The sequence below is a fragment of the Erythrolamprus reginae genome, chromosome 10 (assembly GCF_031021105.1).
Source record: "Erythrolamprus reginae isolate rEryReg1 chromosome 10, rEryReg1.hap1, whole genome shotgun sequence".
Classification (NCBI taxonomy): domain Eukaryota; kingdom Metazoa; phylum Chordata; class Lepidosauria; order Squamata; family Dipsadidae; genus Erythrolamprus; species Erythrolamprus reginae.
In genome coordinates, this window is record NC_091959.1 from 40,076,751 (window position 1) to 40,097,636 (window position 20,886).

Below are 20,886 nucleotides of genomic sequence, written 5' to 3' on the forward strand. Positions count from 1 at the left end.
GCAGACTGCGCAGTGTTGGTGTTACATGGGCATTTTTGGGAAAGCCCATGATAGCTCTCGCAGCTGCATTCTGCACGATCTGAAGTTTCCGAACACTTTTCAAAGGTAGCCCCATGTAGAGAGCATTACAGTAGTCGAGCCTCGAGGTGATGAGGGCATGATTGACTGTGAGCAGTGACTCCCGGTCCAAATAGGGCTGCAACTGGTGCATCAGGCGAACCTGGGCAAATGCCCCCCCCCCGCCACAGCTGAAAGGTGTTTCTCTAATGTGGGCTGTGGATCGAGGAGGACGCCCAAGTTGTGGACCCTCTCCGAGGGGGTCAATAATCCCCCCCCAGGGTGATGGACGGACAGATGGAATTGTCCTTGGGAGGCAAAACCCACAGCCACTCCGTCTTATCAGGGTTGACCTCTCCAGATTTCTATGAGGTCAGTAAGGGGTGTGTATAAGTGCACTAGCATGCCTTCCGTCCCCTGTCCTATTGTCTCTCCTATATCTCCTATATCTTTTCTTCTATTCCTATATCCTTTCTCTATTCTTTCATTGATATATTTTATTCCTATATCTTCTCTTCTATTCTTTCTCTGATATATTATACTACGAGTATATCCTCTATAACCTTCATTGTGTATTGGACTAACTAACTAACTAAGTAACTAACTAAACAAACAAGCAAAGAAACAAACAAATAACAGGTAAGATTTACCCATCACGCTAATCCTTATTTGGCTTTGCCTGGGGTGCCATTATGGCTTGTAAAACATAGTTTGTCCCTAGGAAAAGCTTGCGATTCCATCTATGGTTCATTCAACAAACTCAAGGTTACGCAAACAAGGACTCCGCTGATACAACTGCCATTTTCCAGCTGGTTTTTAAATAATGTATGGTCTGTAAACTCAACTGCAAGAATGCGAAACATCAGACTAATTGTGTTGCCCTCATCGGTAGGTTCAGAATCCAGAAAAGGATATCTGGAATATTTTTTTTAGCAATGCTGGAAAAATGTTTTGACAGGAGGGAGAGGGATGAGTGGGCAAGAAGGAATTAATTAAGCAGCTGATTCACTCAGCGATTTCCCTTCTTCCTCAGTTACAAAAAGGAAGAAATTTAAAGCTTTTGGCTGATTTTAATTTAAGGCATGATTGTAATGTCTGAAACAGTGATGGCGAACCTTTTTCCCCTGGGTGCCAAAAGAGCGTGGGCGTACATTATCGTGCATGCACAAGTGACCACACCTATAATTCAATGACCGGGGAGGGCGAAAACAGCTTCCCGTGCTGCCCTGGAGGCCTCTGGAGGCCTCTGGAGGCCAGAAGCGGACTGTTTCACAACTTCTGGTGGGCCCAATAGGCTCGTGTTTTGCCCTCCCCAGGCTTCTCTGGAGCCAGGCTTGGGTAAAAATGCCCTTCAGTGGAAGTGCCAGTGCCTGGAGGCTGTTGGGGTCTGGATGGGTGTTAACAGGCTCAAACTCAACCCTGACAAGATGGAGTGGCTGTGGGTTTTGCCTCCCAAGGACAATTCCATCTGTCCATCCATTACCCTGGGGGGGGATTATTGACCCCCTCAGAGAGGGTCCGCAACTTGGATGTCCTCCTCGATCCACAGCTAACATTAGAGCACCATCTTTTGGCTGTGGCGAGGAGGGCATTTGCCCAGGTTTGCCTGATGCACCAGTTGTGGCTCTATTTGGACCGGGAGTCACTGCTCACAGTCACTCACGCCATCGTCACCTCGAGGTTCGACTACTGCAACGCTCTCTACATGGGGCTTCCTTTAAAAAATGTTCGGAAACTTCAGATCGTGTAGAATGCGACCCTGAGAGCCATTGTGGGGCTTCCTAGATTCGCCCAGGTCTCTGCAACACTCCGCGGCCTGCACTGGTTGCCAATCAGTTTCCGGTCACAATTCAAAGTGCTGGTAATGACCTTTAAAGCCCTACATGGCATCGGACCAGAATACCTCCGGGACCGCCTTCTTCCGCATGAATCCCAGCGGCCAATCAGGTCCCACAGAGTTGGCCTTCTCCAGGTCCCGTCGACTAAACAATGTCGTTTGGCAGGACCCAGGGGAAGATCCTTCTCTGTGGCGGCCCCACTTCTCTGGAATCAACTCCCCCTGGAGATTCGAACTGCCCCTACTCTTCCCGCCTTCCGTAAGATGTTGAAGACCTATGTCACCAGGCATGGGAGGAATAACTATCTTGTCCCCCCAGCACCACCTTTTTTCTGACTGTAATATATGAGAATGGTATGATTGTGTAGTAATGATCGTTTTTTAATATTTATGGGTTTTAAATTGCTTTTAACTTATATTGGATTTCTACTTTGTATATTATATTGCTGTTGTTGTGAGCCGCTCCGAGTCTTCGGAGAGGGGCGGCATACAAATCTAATAAAACTTAAACTTAAACTTCGCCATCCCACTAGAGGCTCTCTGGAAGCCAAAAACGCCCTCCCAGAGCCTCTGTGCAGGCCAAAAATCAGCTGGCCCGCACACACATGCACGTTGGAGCTGAGCTAGGACAACAGCTCGCGTGCCAGCAGATATGGCTCCGCATGCCAACTGTGGCACCCATACCATAGGTTCACCATCACTGGTCTATAATTTCCCAGTTCAAATGGGCCAGTGAAGAGGGGCATCATTACACACCAGGGATGAAATGCTACTGACTCGTCCCTGTTCGGGCGCACCAGTAGCAGATGCTGCCGGTGATTCGAACAACTGGTAGCGGCAGCAGCGTGAGGTTCCACCCACCCGTTTCCTTTTTTCAACCCTATGCACATTTCATCGCTGTTCCACACAATTTGAACTGTACAAGTAGCCCTCAACCTGCGATGACAAGAGACCTCCCAAATTTGTGTTGTTACGCAAGACATTGAGTTTTGCCTCACTCAATGATCTTTCTGGCTACATCTGTTAAGTGATTCACTGCAGCTGTCTAGTTAGAAATGCAGGTTGCTAAGGGCATCTTGGCTTCCCCATGGACTTTTGCTTCTTCGGAAGATCGCAAAACCCGGAACACCACAGCCGTCATAAATGTGAGTCAGTTGCAACGTGTCCGAATTTTGATCCTGTGATTGTGGGACTGCTCCAACAGAGTCCCAAGTCACTGCCGTTGTAACTTTGAACAGTCACTAAACAAACTCTCGGAAGTTGAGGACCAACTGTATAAAAGTAAGAAAGTTGGGGTGAGTCAGATGATGGCCTGCGCAGAAGTGGGTGAAAAATGTGATGGCGGTGCCTATAGCGCCGAGAGAGCCAGTTTAGGGGCGTGTGCAGCCGTCCATTGGTGCCTGTCCGATGAATGGGAAGAAATTCCTGCTACTGGTTCTATAGAACCGGTCTGAACCGTTAGGAAACTGCGCCCCCTTCTCTCTCTCTCTCTCTCTCTCTCTCTCTCTCTCTCACACACACACACACACAGAAGCAAAAAAAAAACCCCACACCCCCAGATGATAAAGAAGGGCTACAAAAATGGTGGGAGGTCTTAAGCATAAAACTTATCAGGAAAGACTTAATGAATTCAATCTGTAGAGTCTGGAGGACAGAAGGAAAAGGAGGGACATGATAGAAACATTTAAATATGTTAAAGTGTTAAATAAGGTTCAGGAGGGAAGTGTTCTTAATAGGAAAGTAAACCCAAGCACAAGGGGGCACAATCTGAGGTTAGTTGGGGGAAAGATTAGAAGCAACATGAGAAAATATTATTTGACTGAAAGAGTAGTAGGTGCTTGGAACTAACTTCCAGCAGACGTGGCTGGTAAATCCATAGTCACTGAATTTAAACGTGCCTGGGATAAACATATATCCATGCTAAGATAAAATACAGGAAATAGTTTAAGGGCAGACTAGATGGGCCGTGATCACCGTTCCCTGTAGGCTGCGCACGTGAGCGTGCGCGCATCCCAAAATACCGGGTCGCGCGCCCTTTTCCATGGGCGCGCAGTCCCCATTTTCCATGGGCGCGCAGTCCCGCGGGGGGGGGGGGGGCGGGGAGGCGCCGGCAGCAGAAGGGAAGGGAGCCGCAGTCGCCCCTGCCTCCCCATGTTGCCTCCGGCCCCCTCGGCCTTTTGTCACTGCCCCCCGCCCGATCCGCCCCCTCTGCTCCGCCGCCGCCTCCTACCTTTGGGCGCGGCTCCTCCACACCCGGAACGCACGCCCTGCCTGTCTCAGTCCCTTTGCTGAGAGCACTTTCATCCCGGGCTCTCAGCAAGGGGGTTGCAGGAGAGGCGGGGCAGGTTGCGCACGCTCCCTATCTCCATACCAGGCCACTCGGAACATTCAAAATAAGAAAAACTTTAGCCAGTGAAGGCTTTTCTTATTTTGAATGTTCCGAGTGGCCTGGTATGGAGATAGGGAGCGTGCGCAACCGCGCGCGCGCCCCCGACATTGAATATCACCTTCGCCGGCCTCTGCTGAGAGAACGCCTGCCGGCGAAGGCTTTTCTTATTTTGAATGTTCCGAGTGGCCTGGTATGGAGATAGGGAGCGCGCGCAACCGCGCGTGCCCCCCCGAAATTGAATATTACCAGCCTCCGCTGAGAAGAACGGAGAGAGAACGAGAGTGAGTGAGAGCAACAGACAGCAAGATAGAGAGAAAGTGAGAAAGAGAGAGAGAGAGAAAGGGGGGAGAGAAAGAGATAGCAAGAGAGAGAACAAGAGAGAGAAAGAATGTGAGAAAGAAAACAAAAAAGAGTGAGAGAGAGAGAGAAAGCAAGAGAGGGAGAAAGTGAGAAAAAGAAAGAGACCAAGAGGGGGAAAGAGAGAGAAAGAGAAAGAAAGAAAGAAAGAGATGAGAGAGGAAGGAAGAGAGTGAGAGAGACAGAGAAAGCAAGAGAGAGAGAGAAGAGTGGAAGTAAGAGATAGAGAGAAATGATAGAAAAAAGGGGAGAAAAGAGAAATGAGAAAATGATTGAGGCAGAGAATGACAGGAGAGAGAAACAGAGAGAGAAGTGACTTGATTTAAAGCATATGGTAAAAGCACTTAAATAATAACACAGAAAAAAACCCCAGCCCTCACCTGTTTTTATTAATAGTTATGTTTTTGTTTTTGCTGGTTGATTTAGTTTTAATAGTAATGGATTTTGGTTTTTTTAAATTATTAATTTCTTTTAATAAAAGGGATTTTTTTCTTATTTATTTATTTATTTATTTATTATTCTATGCCGCCCAGTCCCCAAGGGACTGTCGCTCAGACACTATACTTTTCCGCCCACACCGAAAAAAAATTAGAGGGTACATTGGCCGTGAGGTCTTTTTCTGCCATCAATCTATGTTTCTATACGCCTTTCCCTTGTCTGTATCTGTAAAAGCTCTTACGACTTCCTTCTTTCATCTGGAACCTGTGCCCAAGGCTCGGTTCTTTAACAATTTAAGAAGGAACGTCCGCATGGAGAATTCTTCAGCGGTATTTTAGGTATATCAATTATCCATTTGAAAACAATTGATCAAAGGAGATCCCGGTGTGCCAGCAAGGGAGCTGCTGTCATTTAGAGCTAAACAGGGGAAGCACCAGAAAAAGATTTAAAAAGGCTAAATCAGGGGGCTAAAAGCCAATTCCGGGAGTTTGTCTACCCCTGTTGACGAGGGCCTGGATGGCATTCCAAATAATTAAGGATCTGCAGAAATACCCCTGGTGAACCATTAAATGGGGCTTTCCTTTTTATATACAGTGATCCCTCGATTTGCGCGTTCTCGATTAGCGCGAAACGCTGCAACGCGGTTTTTCAAAAAATATTAATTAAAAAATAAGTCCGCGGTTTTTTTCCTACACCACGGTTTTTCCCGCCCGATGACGTCATACTGATTGCTGATTGGCCAAAATCAGGAAGGAAGGAGGGAGGGAGAGAAGGGAAGGAGGGAGGGTTGCCATTGCCATTGCCGCCAGCGCTGCCCCAAGAAAGCCGGTGAGAGGAAGGAAGGAGGGAAGGAGGGAGGGAGAGAAGGGAAGGAGGGAAGGAGGGAGGGTTGCCATTGCCATTGCCGCCAGCGCTGCCCTGTGGGTAGCGGCGAGGAGCCCGGAAAAATCACCATTGCATTGCCAGCCTCCGAACTTGCGTCGCTCCACCTTCTGCGCATGTGCGGCCATGGAACAAAGGGCGCGCATGCGCAGATGGTGTTTTTACTTCCGCATCCAGTATAACGCGGAAATCGGTTAGCGCGGGAGGTCTTGGAACGTAACCCCCGCGCTAACCGAGGGATCACTGTATTTAGAGAGGGAAGCCTCTCTAAATCGTGACATGATTGGGTAGAAAGACTGATTCTTCTAAAAATTCACCGGCTGCAATGATAACATAATTTTTTTTAAAAACATCCACTCTTCACCTTGGGAAGGTAACATAGGCCATTAGAACAGACCAACTATTCTAACTCTCTCTCAAACTATTCTAACTCTTTTGCCAGACCCATCCTCGAGTACAGCTCATCCGTTTGGAACCCATATCGCATCTCAGACATTAACACCCTTGAAAATGTCCAAAGATAGTTCACCAGAAGAGCCCTTCACTCCTCCACTCGAAACAGAATACCCTATGAGATTAGAAGAGGAAGTCAAGCTATTCTCCAAAGCACCTGAGGGTAGAACAAGAAGCAATGGGTGGAAACTAAACAAGGAGAGAAGCTACTTAGAACTAAGAAGAAATTTCATGACAATTAGAACAATTAACCAATGGAACAGCTTGCCTCCAGAAGTTGTGAATGCCCCAACACTGGAAGTTTTAAAGAAGATGTTGGATAACCATTTGTCTGAAGTGATGTAAAGTTTCCTGCCTAGGCAGGAGGTTGGACTAGATCTCCAAGGTCCCTTACAACTCTGCTATTCTGTATGTTTAGCTACTCCACGAAAGCCCGATAGACTTTAACAAGAAATTACAGTGATATCTAATCTTACAAACACATCGTCATACAAACCTTTCAAGATACAAACCCGGGGTTTAAGATTTTTTTGCCTCTTCTTACAAACTATTTTCACCTTACAAACCCACCGCCGCCACTCGGACGCCCTGCCTCCGGACTTCCGTTGCCAGTGAAGCACCCGTTTTTGCGCTGCTGGGAATTCCCCTGAGGCTCCCCTCCATGGGAAACCCCACCTCCAGACTTTCGTGTTTTTGTGATGCTGCAGGGGAATCCCAGCAGGGGAATCCCAGCAGCGCAAAAATGGGCGCTTCCCTGGCAAAGGAAGTGTGGAGGTGGGGTTTCCCAGCAAGGGGCACCTCAGTGAAATCGCAGCATCGCAAAAACACAGAGGTCCGGAGGTGGGGTTTCGAGGACTTCGGTGTTTTTGTGATGCTGCGATTTCACTGATGCTCCCTTCGCTGGGAAACCTCACCTCCGGACTTCCGTTGCCAGCGAAGCGCTCATTTTTGTGATGCTGGGATTACCCTGCTGGGATTCCCCTGCAGCATCACAAAAACACTGAAGTCAACAGGCGCTTCGGCTAGCAAAAGGGGTGAATTTTGGGCTTGCACGCATTAATCACTTTTCCATTGATTCCTATGGGAAACATTGTTTCGCCTTACAAACTTTTCACCTTAAGAACCTTGTCCCGGAACCAATTAAGTTTGTAAGACAAGGTATCACTGTATTCTCTCCAAGGTGGACGTAAAAAAAACCAGACATTTAAAAAAAAAAATTCTTTGGGAGCATAATATCACGCGAAGAAGAATGTAGTCTTAGACAAGCGTGACTAATCACTCTCCCAAGAGGCCTAAAGAATGAGACCGCTGTTATTTCCACCAATGTTGTAACACCAAATTGCACACGTATTCCACACTCGAGAAGACAGTGAAGGGAAGCGTTTAGCTAAATCAGAGTTCTCCAGCTGTACCCATTTTATATGTTTTCCCTCCGTCTGCTTCGGGCTCCAGAAAGAACATCGCTCGACCTTTGAAGTAATTTTTAAAAGAAACCTCAAGGAATTGGGAATAAAACGAGATTCTTGATCAATAAATCGAGGCCATCTGACAAAAAACTGGCTTCAAACCAGGCTTTGTTTCATATCAATGACCTCGGTGACCATATCGAAAGCAACTGTGTTCTTTTTGCCGACGATGTGAAACTTTTCAACACCACTGACAACACACTCACTCTCCAAAAAGACCTGGACTTTGTCTCAGGTTGGTCTAACACCTGGCAACTTCAAATATCAACCAACAAATGCTCTACCCTCCACATCGGCAAAAAGAATCCAAACCGCACATACGAACTGAATAAACAAACTCTCACTGCCAACCCACACTCAGTAAAAGACCTTGGAATACTAATATCGAATGACCTAAGTGCTAAAGCCCACTGCAACAATATCGCCAAAAAAGCTTCTAGAGTTGTTAACCTGATCCTACGCAGCTTCTGCTCAGGCAATCTCACACTACTCACAAGAGCCTACAAAACTTTTGCCAGACCCATCCTAGACAGCAACATTTTAACTGTCAGTCTAGCAGAAAAAGAGTAAGATGCTCGAAATGTTCAACAAACGCAATGGAGCTAAGGGAAGGATTTGGACAGGCTCCGGGTGCTGTTTACATACTTAAAAAATAATAAAAGACACAACACGAAATGCACAATTAATTCTGCACTTTAGCTTTTCTCATTCGAGAGAAAGGAAGAATAATTCACAGCCCTTCTCTCCTGGGGAAATATTATCAGGTTTAAGTGCGGTGTTTTGCCTTTATTGAGCCTGCTGTTGAAAACCCATTTAAAACAATATGCTACATTTTAAATGGTTAGTCATAGAGCTACTTAGAAGGGGCTTCAGCAGCAGACCCCAGATCTGATTATACAAAGAAGATAAGCTCAAGATGAGAAGGATCTTGACAAATTTGAACGCTGGGCCTGTTGTGGTTGGCTCTGGGCCAGCTCCTGCCCCAAGGACTGTGGGGGTGGATGTGGTGCCAACTGCTTCGGACAGGGAAGCGTCGGAGGCAGGGAGTGACTGTGAAATGGGATCCTCAGAGGGGGTCATGGCAGACAGCCTAGTAGGGAGTAATTCACCATCCTCATTATCCTCGCTGGATTCAGATGAAGAGACATTCATTGACGTATGCAGCCGCAGGGCAATGACTAGGAAAGAGCAGCTGCGTAAATACTACAGGAAATAAGGGAGTTTCACCTGTGGTTAGGTGTGGTTCGACTAATTGGGGCTGCCGTTAAATTGGCAGCGTTTTGGCCTCAGAGTGTGGAACTTTATCTGCTTGGTGACAGAGGAAGTGGCTTTCATCTCAGGATTCTCCAAGGACTCTCTTTGCATTGATACTAGGACTCTGAAACTAAACCATAGTCAAATGTGTGAGTTTGAAAACGTTTGAAGGAGAGTGGCTGTGACGTCTTCACAGCTGCTTGTTAATTGCTTTGTGTTTGTTTATTGTTTATTGTTTTTCACCGCATTCAAGCTTTGAAGGTGAACCCTTTGACTACCAAAAGGGGGTTTTGCTTCTATTTTACTTTGGATAAAAACAATTTTCTTGACTTTTCACGTGTGTGTGTGTCTGACTTTCTACCTTTGCACTTAATTGGGGGATCGTGCCGTGAACCCGGCAGAACAGGGCCCAAGCTAACAAAATGAAGTTTAATGGAGAGAAAAGTAAGGTTTTACATTGAGGCAAGAAAAAACAAATGCACAGGGAATAGAGTAGGTGGCAACTGGCTCAATGGTAGTAAATATGAGAAGGATCTTGGAGTCCTACTGGACAACCACAACTATGAGCCAGTGTTGTGTTTGAAACCTGCCAAAAGAGCCAACACACTTCTGGGCTGCATTAGGAGAGGGATAGAATCAAGATCTTGTGAAGTGTTAATATCACTTTATAAGGCTTTGGTAGGACCACACTTGGAATATTATATCCAGTTTTGGTTGTCACAATATAAAAAAGATGTTGAACTTGAGAGTCTAGAAAGTGTTGTACATACTCCTGGCCAGTTGGAGGATGATGAAGAGCTTGAGGACTCTGATACAGATAGTGTTTATGAATTAGTGGTAGGCCCTGGGTTACAGGTATTAGAACAGGTGGGAGGCCAGCCACAGGATGTTGCTATGAGTCCAGAATCTAGCGAGGAAGGGACAGACATTCGCTGGGTTAATCCTCAATTCAGAAGGGTTCAAAAATGCAAGGAACAGGTGTTAGGAAAAAGATATTAAGGGGAGGAATGGGTTAAATACTGGAGTGATGTATTTGGCACATCAGGGGGCCAGTGGGGAAGAAGGGTGGAGTTTCAATGTTGTAGTTCTACAATGAAACTTGTTTCAGTTTGGCTCGGGAGCGAGTAAGTTTATTCTGTGTTATTTTGCAGTCATTCCTGCTCTTTTTGAATCATACTGTAAGTACATAAATCTTGGGAGACGGAGGAGGCTTGAAGGAATGCATGTGGAATGTAATTAAGAGAGATAACGGGAGAAAAGAATGTGCCAGTCTCTATTGCATTTTGAACACGGAAGTGAAGAGAATAAAAATGGAGTTTCTTTGTTTATGAAATACTGCATTCAGTAAGCGTTATTTTTTAATAACTAAAGTTCTACCAGAAACCAGAACAGAAAGAGTGTAGAGAAGAGCAACCAAGATGATTAGCAGACTGGAGGCTAAAACATAGAAGTACGGTTGCAGGAATTGGGTATCATAGTTCCCTCTAAGCTGAGCAGTGAGCAATCGCTCACTTAAAAATCATCATCAACTCAGAGTTTTCCAAACCTGCCCAGAAGCCGAGAGGGAAAGAGTGAGAGGGAAGGAGAGAGAGAGGAAGAGAGGAAGAAAGAGAAACAGATAGAAAAAAAGAGAGGAAGGAAAAGAGAAAGAAAAAGAATGGGAGTAAGGAAGAGAGAAAGAAAATCAAAATCTAGTTTGAAACTAGCTCAACTATTTAAGTGGCATTTTGATATTGATAGAGTTGCCCTATTATGAGCTCACTGTTATAGACACACAGTACAGTATTTTATTTTGAAATTCTCTAAGGCAAAACAGGGTGGGGTTTTTATTTGTTTGTTTGTTTGTTTGTTTGCTTGCTTATCTATCTATCTATCTATCTATCTATCTATCTATCTATCTATCTATCTATCTATCTATCTATCTATCTATCTATCTATCTAATATTTCTGTGCCGCCCAGTCCCAAAGGGACTGCCGCTCAGACACTATACTTTTCTGCCCCCCCCCCCCCAAAAAAAAAATTAGAGGGAACACTGTTGGGTATGTCCAGTTTACTGAAAAGAAGGACTAGGGGAGACATGATAGCTGTCTTTCAATATTTGGGGGGCTACCACAAAGAAGACAGGGGGTCCACCTATTCTCCAAAGCACCTGAAGGCAGGACAAGAAACCATGGGTGGAAACTACTCAAACCTGGAATTAAGAAGAAATTTCCCGAAAGAACAATAAAAATCAGTAGAATAACTTGCCTTCAGAAGTTGTGGGTGCTCCAACAGTGGAGGTTTTTAAGAAGAGAGCGGAGAGCCATTTGTCTGAAATGATATAGGGGTCTCTCTTTTTCCACTGATAGAAACGTATGGGTTGCGGTGGCACAGTGCTTAGAATGTAGTATTGAAGGCTAATTGTATTGACTGCCAACTGCCAGCAGTTCGATTCTGACTGGCTTAAGCTTGACTCACATGTCCATCTTTCCGAGGTGGGTAAAATGAGGACCCAGGTTATTGGAGGCAAGAGGTTGACTCTGTAAACCTCTGAGAGAGGGCTGTAAAGCACTATAAAGTGGGATATAAGACTAAGCTCCATTGCTTGTGTTATTGCCCTTCCGCTCTCCCTCCTTTCCATGGTGTGCAGTGGTTAGAAATGCAGTATTGCAGACTGACTCTGCCCACTGCCAGCAGTTCGATCCTGACTGGCTCAAGGTTAATTCAGTCTTATATCCTACCGAGGTCGGTAAAATGAGGACCCAGATTGTTGGGGGCAAGAGGCTGGCTCTGTAAACTGCTTAGAGAGGGCTAGAAAGCACTGTGAAGTGGTATATAGGTCTTAGGGCTATGGCTATTATGACCATAACAGGCAGGCTCCACCCTGGGCCTAGAAAGCCTAAAACTACGGCGCCTAAAACACGATTTGAGTATTGCCCACAAGATCATATGCTGCAACGTCCTACCGGTCAATGACTACTTCAGCTTCAACCGCAACAACACAAGAGCACGCAACAGATTCAAACTTAATACGAACCGCTCCAAACTTGACTGCAAAAAATATTATTTCAACAATCGAGTTATCGAAGCGTGGAACTCATTACCGGACTCAATTGTGTCAACCCCTAACCCCCAACATTTCTCCCTTAGACTCTCCACGATTGACCTCTCCAGGTTCCTAAGAGGCCAGTAAGGGGCGTACATAAGTGCACTGGTGTGCCTTTCGTCCCCTGTCCAATTGTCTTTCCTTTCTTTCACCTATCATATACGTATATTCTCTTCCTTCCATATATCCTCTCCTCTAAGTTCACTTTTACCCTTATATATATTACTACATGTCTATTTTTCTTCCTATGTATTTGTGTATTGGACAAATAAATAAATAAAATAAAATAAATAAATATGGCCAGGAAAGAGAAGGAATTAACAATGCTCTGATTTTTTTAAAAGGATTTTCCATGATAGGTGCAATCACAAATGCTTACAAATAGATAAAATATGCTGCCCTATGAAAAGATAGCACAGCATCGCCGAGACTGAATTGTGAATTTTTTCCCCCAACTCTGTCATTTCATCGTTTCGCTTTTCAGCTCTCCGCGGTCAAAAGAAAGGCAGAAAAATAGAAATGTTACCATACGTGATTCCCCAAAGTTCTCTGCGACTTTCATTAAGCGAGTTAAATAATTGTGTGTGTGTGTCGGGGGGGGGGTGTTTCCACTCAAGGAGATACATGATTTATCCCCCCCCCCCAAAATACCCCTGCCCAGGCCCCTTTGTGAAAAAAAAAATAGAGTTTGATTTTTAAATGAGAGTCTGATTTTTCTATTCAAGTGCTTCTGTTCTGGATTTGGTGTTCTGGATTTTGTTTTGGGTTGTTGTTTTTTTGTCTTCCACAATTTCTACAGTGATCTACGCAACTTTAAAGAGGATCTGCTCCTCCCTGGAACTGCTGGCTGGGTTCTTGACTGGCAGACGGGGAATTCATTTTCTTCGTCTTTTTTTTAAAAAAACCCATCATCTTTCAAATTTATCCATAGGAAAAGCGATTTATATTTGCAGCTGAAACTGGTAAGTGCTGGTATTCCATTGGGTGATATCGGCATCCAGCATCGTCCGTTCGGTGAAGGTCACCTGTCCTTCCCCGTCGACGAGAATGATGGTGTTGGCTCTGAAAAAAGGGAGAAAGAAATTTATTTGTCAAGTTTTTTTATTTTTTATTTTTTTATTTATTAGATTTGTATGCCGCCCCTCTCCGCAGACTCGGGGCGGCTCACAACAGTGATAAAACAATATATAATAACAAATCTAATATTAAAAGTCTAAAATAACAATTTAACATTAAAAGCCTAAAAACCCCATTATTTAAAAAGCATACACACAAACATACCATACATAAAAGTACATAGGCAAGGGGAGATGTCTCAGTTCCCCCATGCTTGACGGCAGAGGTGGGTTTTAAGAAGTTTACGAAAGGCAAGGAGGGTGGGGGCAGTCCTAATCTCTGGGGGGGAGCTGGTTCCAGAGGGTTGGGGCCGCCACAGAGAAGGCTCTTCCCCTGGGTCCCGCCAACCGACATTGTTTAGTCGACGGGACCCGGAGAAGCCCCACTCTGTGTGACCTAACCCGCCGCTGGGATTCGTGCGGCAGTTTAATGTTTCCAAATGTAAAATAATGTACTTGGGGAAGAGGAATCCTCAACCTGAGTATTGTATTGGCAGTTCTGTGTGGTAGTAAAAACTTCAGAAGAGAAGGATTTAGGGGTAGTAATTTCTGACAGTCTCAAATGTGTGAACAGTGCGGTCAGGCGGTAGAGAAAGCGAGTAGAATGCTTGGCTGCATAGCTAGAGATATAATAAGCAGGAAGAGGGAGATTGTGATCCCGCTGCATAGAGCACTGGTGAGACCACATTTGGAATAGGGATGCAACAAATTCAATCGCCTTTTAAAAGCTACAAGGATATAAAACAGGCAGTTGGGTTCAAAACCACCCTGAGCGTTATTAATAATTTTTCAATGCTCTCCGAAACAGTCAAGATTTCCTCCACCGAAGGCCAGAAGGAGATGATTTATTTCAAGGAAGATTAAGGGAGTCCTGAGATAATCATCTTCAGGGTTCCTAATGTTTCATTTGTCCATCCATCCCCTTTGTCATGTAGCAACGAGAGAAAGAAACTGGAGACAGACAGAAAACTGAATATGGGGTTGAGAAAAAAAAACCAAGGGAGCAACTTAAGGTCCTGTCTCTTTGCTTACACACAGTAGAATTCTGGACCTTTGGCCTGACTTGATGAGGGTGCAAAATGCTAGTTTTTAAAGTAGAAGCAAAATAGCAATAGCCCGTAGACTTCTATGCTGCTTTACAATGTTTTACAGCCCTTTCTAAGCAGTTTGCAAAGTCAGCATATTGCCCCCAACAATCTGGGTCCTCATTTTACCTACCATGGAAGGATGAAAGGATGAATTAACGTTGAGCTAATCAGGATCGAACTGCTGGCAGTGGGCAGAGTTAGTCTGCAATACTGCATTCTAAATACTGGAGGGAGGGAGGGAGGAAGGGCAATAACACCAGCAATAGCATTTAGGCCTATTCTATTCTATTCTGTTCTGTTCTTCATTCCAATATCTGTCCTGTTCTATATTCTATTCCATTTTTCATTCCAATATCTGTTCTGTTCTGAGGTTCGGTGGCGCAGTGATTAGAGTGCACTACTGCAAGCTACTTCTGCTGATCCCCGGCTGCCAGCAGTTTGGCAGATCGAATCTCAGCAGACTCAAGGTTGATTCAACTTTCATCCTTCCAAGACTGGTAAAATGAGGACCCAGATTGCTCGGGGCAATAGGCTGACTCTCTGTAAACCGCTTAGAGGACTGTAAAGCACTGTGAAGCAGTATATAATTCTAAACGTTGTCGCTATTGCTATTCTATCCTTCATTCCAATATCTATTCTGTTCTATTCTGTTCTATTCTATTCTCTATTCTATTCATTTTTGAAAAAGAAAACACAATAGTAAGTACAGAAGAAAATCAAAGAAAATTAAATTAATAGTAGTATATACAGATATTATTTATTTATTTATTTATTCAATTTTTATGCCACCCTTCTCCTTAGACTCACCGCGGCTTACAACATGTTAGCAATAGCACTCTGTAACAGAGCCAGCCTATTGCCCCCACAATCCGGGTCCTCATTTTACCCACCTCCGAAGGAAGGAAGGCTGCGTCAACCTTGAGCCAGTGATGAGATTTGAACTGCTGACCTACAGATCTACAGTCAGCTTCAGTGGCCTGCAGTACAGCACTCTGCTGTGCCACCCCCAGCTCATACTCCTATTCTATTCTATTCTATTCTATTCTATTCTATTCTATTCCATTCCATTCTATATTCCAATATCTATTCTATATTCTGTTCTGTTCTATTCTATTCCATTCTATATTCCAATATCTATTCTATATTCTGTTCTATTCTATTCTATTCCATTCTATTCAGTGATCCCTCGAGTTTCGCGATCTCGATCTTCGCGAAACGCTATATCGCGATTTTTTTAAAAAAATTAATTAAAAAAACCCCCACTTCCGCGTTTGGCTTCGGGAGTCAGCTGGGAAGCGGCGCGGCTGTTTTAAAAGGTCACAGCCGGCCTGGGGGGCTTCCCAGCACCCCCCGAACCCCCAACCTGGGTTCGGGGGGGTGCTGGGAAGCCCCCCAGGCCGGCTGCGACCTTTTAAAACAGCCGCGCCGCTTCCCAGCTGAGTCCTGAAGCCAAACGCCAAAGGCGAACTTCCGCGTTTGGCTTCAGGACTCAGCTGGGAAGCAGCACGGCTGTTTTAAAAGGTCGCAGCCGGCCTGGGGGGCTTCCCAGCACCCCCCCGAACCCCCAACCTGGGTCTTCCCGGCCGCCCACGCAAAGGGGAAACCCCGGCTCCTCGCTGATGCCCGCCGCTCGCCCGCCCGCCAGCAAGAGGGGGAAGACCCAGGGAAGGTTCCTTCGGGGGAAGACCCAGGGAAGGTTCCTTCAGGGGAAGACCCAGGGAAGGTTCCTTCGGCCGCCCAGCAGCTGATCTGCTCGGTAGCGCAGCAGCAGCGAGGAGCCGAATCGGGGTTTCCCCTTTGCGTGGGCGGCGGGGAACGCAAACTCCACCATCTACGCATGCGCGGCCATAGAAAAAAAGGGCACGCATGCGCAGATGGTGTTTTTACTTCCGCAACCCTACATCGCGAAAAATCGATTATCGCGAGGGGTCTTGGAACGGAACCCTCGCGATAATAGAGGGATCACTGTATTCCAATATCTATTCTATATTCTGTTCTATTCTATTCTATTCCATTCTATATTCCAATATCTATTCTATATTCTGTTCTGTTCTATTCTATTCTATTCCATTCCATATTCCAATACCTATTCTATATTCTGCTCTATTCTATTCTATTCTATTCCATTCCATTCTATATTCCAATATCTATTCTATATTCTGTTCTATTCTATTCTATTCCATTCCATTCTATATTCCAATACCTATTCTATATTCTGTTCTATTCTATTCCATTCCATTCCATTCCATTCTATATTCCAATATCTATTCTATATTCTGTTCTATTCTATTCTATTCCATTCCATTCTATATTCCAATACCTATTCTATATTCTGTTCTATTCTATTCTATTCCATTCCATTCTATATTCCAATATCTACCGGTATTCTATATTCTGTTCTATTCTATTCTATTCCATTCCATTCTATATTCCAATACCTATTCTATATTCTGTTCTATTCTATTCCATTCCATTCCATTCTATATTCCAATATCTATTCTATATTCTGTTCTATTCTATTCTATTGAATTATATTCTATTCTGCTAATAATCTTGCTGCCTCATTCCCATTGCATCAGCTTCGACTTGCCTCCGCTTACAACCTCTCATCAGCTTACCGCTATTAAATCTACATACTCTGATTCCATCAAATGCGCATCAAAGAATGCTCTTTTATTTTCCTTAAAAAGTTGGGTGCAAATCTTTCAGGAGGAGAGAGGCCGCCCTATTACTTTTTCACCGACACCTCCATCTCCCTGCTCGATTCAATTCCCCAAGGGAGCAGCTCAACTTCGTCCTTGTTTGTGTCTTAATATCGGGCGAAATTCAGTATTTATAGCATCCTCCTGGAACAGAGGGTGGGGGTGGAAGACAGATAAACCCAAGCAAAGGTTTGGCCTCTTTGCTTCCAGATAAGATTTTTGATTTATAATCGCTTCTATTGCTCGCAAGGCTTGGTCATTTAGACATTTACACCCCTTCCAAAAGGTAATAACTGTAAATTATAACAATAAATTATAATGGCAGTCAAAACTGCTGTTTTTTCCAGGTGGATCTGAGCCAGAATTAAAAGTTTTTTTTTCCCCCCAAATTTCCCTGCGAGGAAATTTGCTTTGCGAGATGCCTCAGGCCACAAATTGTGACTTTTGTCGGGTGTTTGTCACCAAACTTTCCCCCCCTTTTTTCCATCTTTTGATCTATGGCAGCAAAATGCCTGTTTTATCCCCCAACTGTTAGCTGAAAATAGATGTTGTCTAAGTCTCTGCGTAATCAATTCCTTTGCAGGGATCCCAATAAATCTGGAGCAAACAATGGATTTATATCTGGAAGCAGCAATTTATTCTGAGAGGGGGGTGGGCTTCTTTTTCATGGTTTGGGTGCAGTGATGGGGCCCACCTGGTACAAATGGGATTGGCGATCTGTTAGGACTTTTTGATGGGTTCCGGAGGCCGGCTCGGCCGTGCGCGCGCCCAACATGTGTACATAAACACAGGCCGGTTGTCAAGGGCCCAAATTCTGATCACGTGACCATGATGCTGCTGCGACAATTGTTAGACAGACAGACAGACAGACAGACAGATAGATAGATGGGTGGGTGGGTGGGTGGGTGGGTGGATGGATGGATAGACAGACACAGACAGACAGATAGATTTCCCAAAAATAAAACCCTATCCTCTTCTTCCTCTCCTCCTCCTCCTCCTTCTCCTCCTCCTCCTCCTCCTCCTCATCATCATCATCATTATTATTATTATTATTATTATTATTGAACCTGGAAATAAGCGCTTGGCCTTATTGCCATGCACTCAAAAGCCCGATTGGGCTTATTATCAGGGAATGTCTTATTTTGGGGAAAACAGGATAGATAGATAGATGATAGACAGACAGACAGGCAGACAAACAGACACTGTGTTTTCCCAAAAATAAGACTTTATCTTATTTTTTTTTTAACCCTGAAGTAAGTGCTTGGCCTTATTACCCTGCACTCAAAAGCTTGATTGGGCTTATTGTCAGGGGATGTCTTATTTTTTGGGAAAACAGGGTAGAAACATTCATTCATTCATCATTAATTCATTAATTCATTAATTCATTAATTCACTAGTAGCTGGATGCCCGTGCTTCGCTAAGAAACTATGTGGTTGGGCTTCATACATTGACACCTAAATCTTGAAAATGTATGTAGAATGTGTAGCTCCTTAGCACCAGAGCATGTTAATATAAGGCAACTGGCAGTTGGAACAGAGTTCTTTTCAGGTGGGGAGGGGAATTAGAATGTCTAAATGCCCAGCCCGCAGGCCAGATAAGTCCTGCACACCCAGTTTAGCGAAGGGGTAGCATCAGAGCGTGTTAATATACGGCAACTGGCAGTTGGATCAGAATTCTTTTCAAGTGGGGAGGGGGAGCAGAATGTCTAAACGCCCAGCCCGCAGGCCAGATGAGTCATGCACTGGCCAACTGGCAGTTGGAACAAAGGTCTTTTCAGGTGGGAAGGGGGAGCAGAATGTCTAAACGCCCAGCCCGCAGGCCAGATGAGTCGTGCACTGGCCAACTGGCAGTTGGAACAGAGTTCTTTTCAGGTGGGAAGGGGGAGTAGGATGTCTAAACACCCAGCCCGCAGGCCAGACGAGTCATGCACTGGCCATACCTATGCCCACACCCAGTTTAGCGAAGGGGTACCATCAGAGCGAGTTAATATAAGGCAACTGGCAATAGGATCACAGTTCTTTTCAGGTGGGAAGAGGGAGTAGAACATCTAACTTCTTAGCATCAGAACATGTTAATATAATACTGTGTGAGAAATACTAATGATCTGACGGTCATTTCGAAAAATCCTTTCTTAATGAGCACCTAGAAGCCAAGAGGAACATACGTGCCAAGTTTCAAGTTTGTAGGCTTTACAATTCTGGAGATTTCGTGATGATGCGTGAGTGGTATTTGACTTTTATATACAGAGATATTTTTTTAGTGCTATTGTAATTTTGAATGGTCACAAAATGGATGGATTAGCTGCTGTCTGGGAGGACGGCATTCACTCACAGGCTCTCTAAAATATAATCCATACAGTGAACCTCTTACCTGGTTCCATAACCTGGACATCGGACACAAAGAGCTGCATACTTGTTTAGGTATGGAAGGACAAAATCTTTTCCCTGGTCCACCATTACAGGGTCTGGAAGCTGACTGGACCAAAAAGAAGACAAATCAGAGATAATGGAACTGAAATTCCCCCACTTCCTATGCTTAGATGGGTATTTATTGGTGGCATGGGGGTAATCGCGTAAATGGTGCCGTCCATGGCCTAGAGGTGGAGCTCTTGCCTCACAATCAGAAGGCTGTGAGTTTGATCCTAGGTAGGAGCTGATATTTCTCTGTCTGGGCACAATGAGAATATATCTGCTACAAAAACAGTTGCCAAGCGTCTGGATTTTGAACCCGTGACCATGGCGATGCTACAAAGGTCGTAACTATGAAAAAAACAGCCGTAGCTCAGATTGTGCCCCCATATCCTTGTGTTCTCTTTCCTGTCGTCTGGCGGGACCCAGGGGAAGAGCCTTCTCTGTGGCGGCTCCGACCCTCTGGAACCAGCTCCCCCCTGAGATTAGGATTGCCCCCACCCTCCTTGCCTTTCACAAACTCCTTAAAACCCACCTCTGCCATCAGGCATGGGGGAACTGAAACATCTCCCCCTTGCTCATGTTGTTTTGGTATTAGATTGATTGTGTGCTTGTTTTTTAATATTCTGGGGTTGTTTTTTATGAATTTTTCAGCTTAAATTGTAATTGGATTGGTGGGTATTGGATTTGTTATTATGTATTGTTTTTACCTTGTTGTGAGCCGCCCTGAGTTTGCGGAGAGGGGTGGCATATAAATCCAATAAATCTAATCTAATCTAATCTATTAAAAATAGTTCTCTCCTGAACTTTATTTAACCCTTTAACATATTTAAATGTTTCGATCACGTCCCCCCCTTTCCCTTCTGTCCTCCAGACCACTGTTTCCCAACCTTGGCAACTTGAAGATATCTGGACTTCAACTCCCAGAATTCCCCAGCCAGCATTCGCTGGCTGGGGAATTATGGGAGTTGAAGTCCAAATATCTTCAAGGTGGCAAGGTTGGGAAACACTGCTCCAGACTATACAGATTGAGTTCATTAAGACTTTCCTGATAAGTTTTATGCTTAGGCAAGTTATGACTCTCCAGATGTTGACGGCCTACAGCTCTCAATATCTCAAGACACTTGGGACCTTTGCAGTCCCCCCCCCCCCCGTGAGAACGGTTTGGAGCAAAGGAAGAGGGAAGAAGGGAGCCTTACGGGTCCTGGTTATTCATCAGTTTAATCAGTTCCTGGACCAGGTCTTCTTTCTTGAGGTCCTGGCTCTGCTGGACGATGTCTGAAAAAAGCTGCTTTCCATACTGAAGTTTCTTCCAGGGAGTATCCAGCAAAGAATTGCTCAAGCCGTATATCC

The 20,886-nt window shown here is 44.8% G+C and overlaps 1 protein-coding gene across 1 annotated transcript in view; it reads right to left on the reverse strand.

Annotated features, from left to right (window-relative positions):
* Positions 1-12,536: 12,536 nt before the first annotated feature.
* TANGO2 (transport and golgi organization 2 homolog) overlaps positions 12,537-20,886 on the reverse strand; it is a 71,091-nt gene continuing 62,741 nt past the window's right edge. Inside the window, exons 7-9 of the mRNA XM_070762729.1 lie at positions 20,733-20,886; positions 19,496-19,600; positions 12,537-13,281 (exon numbers count right to left, since the gene is read on the reverse strand). Coding sequence (XP_070618830.1) covers positions 13,161-13,281; positions 19,496-19,600; positions 20,733-20,886 — 380 coding nt within the window. The 3' untranslated portion in view covers positions 12,537-13,160. The remainder of the gene's footprint in view (positions 13,282-19,495; positions 19,601-20,732) is intronic.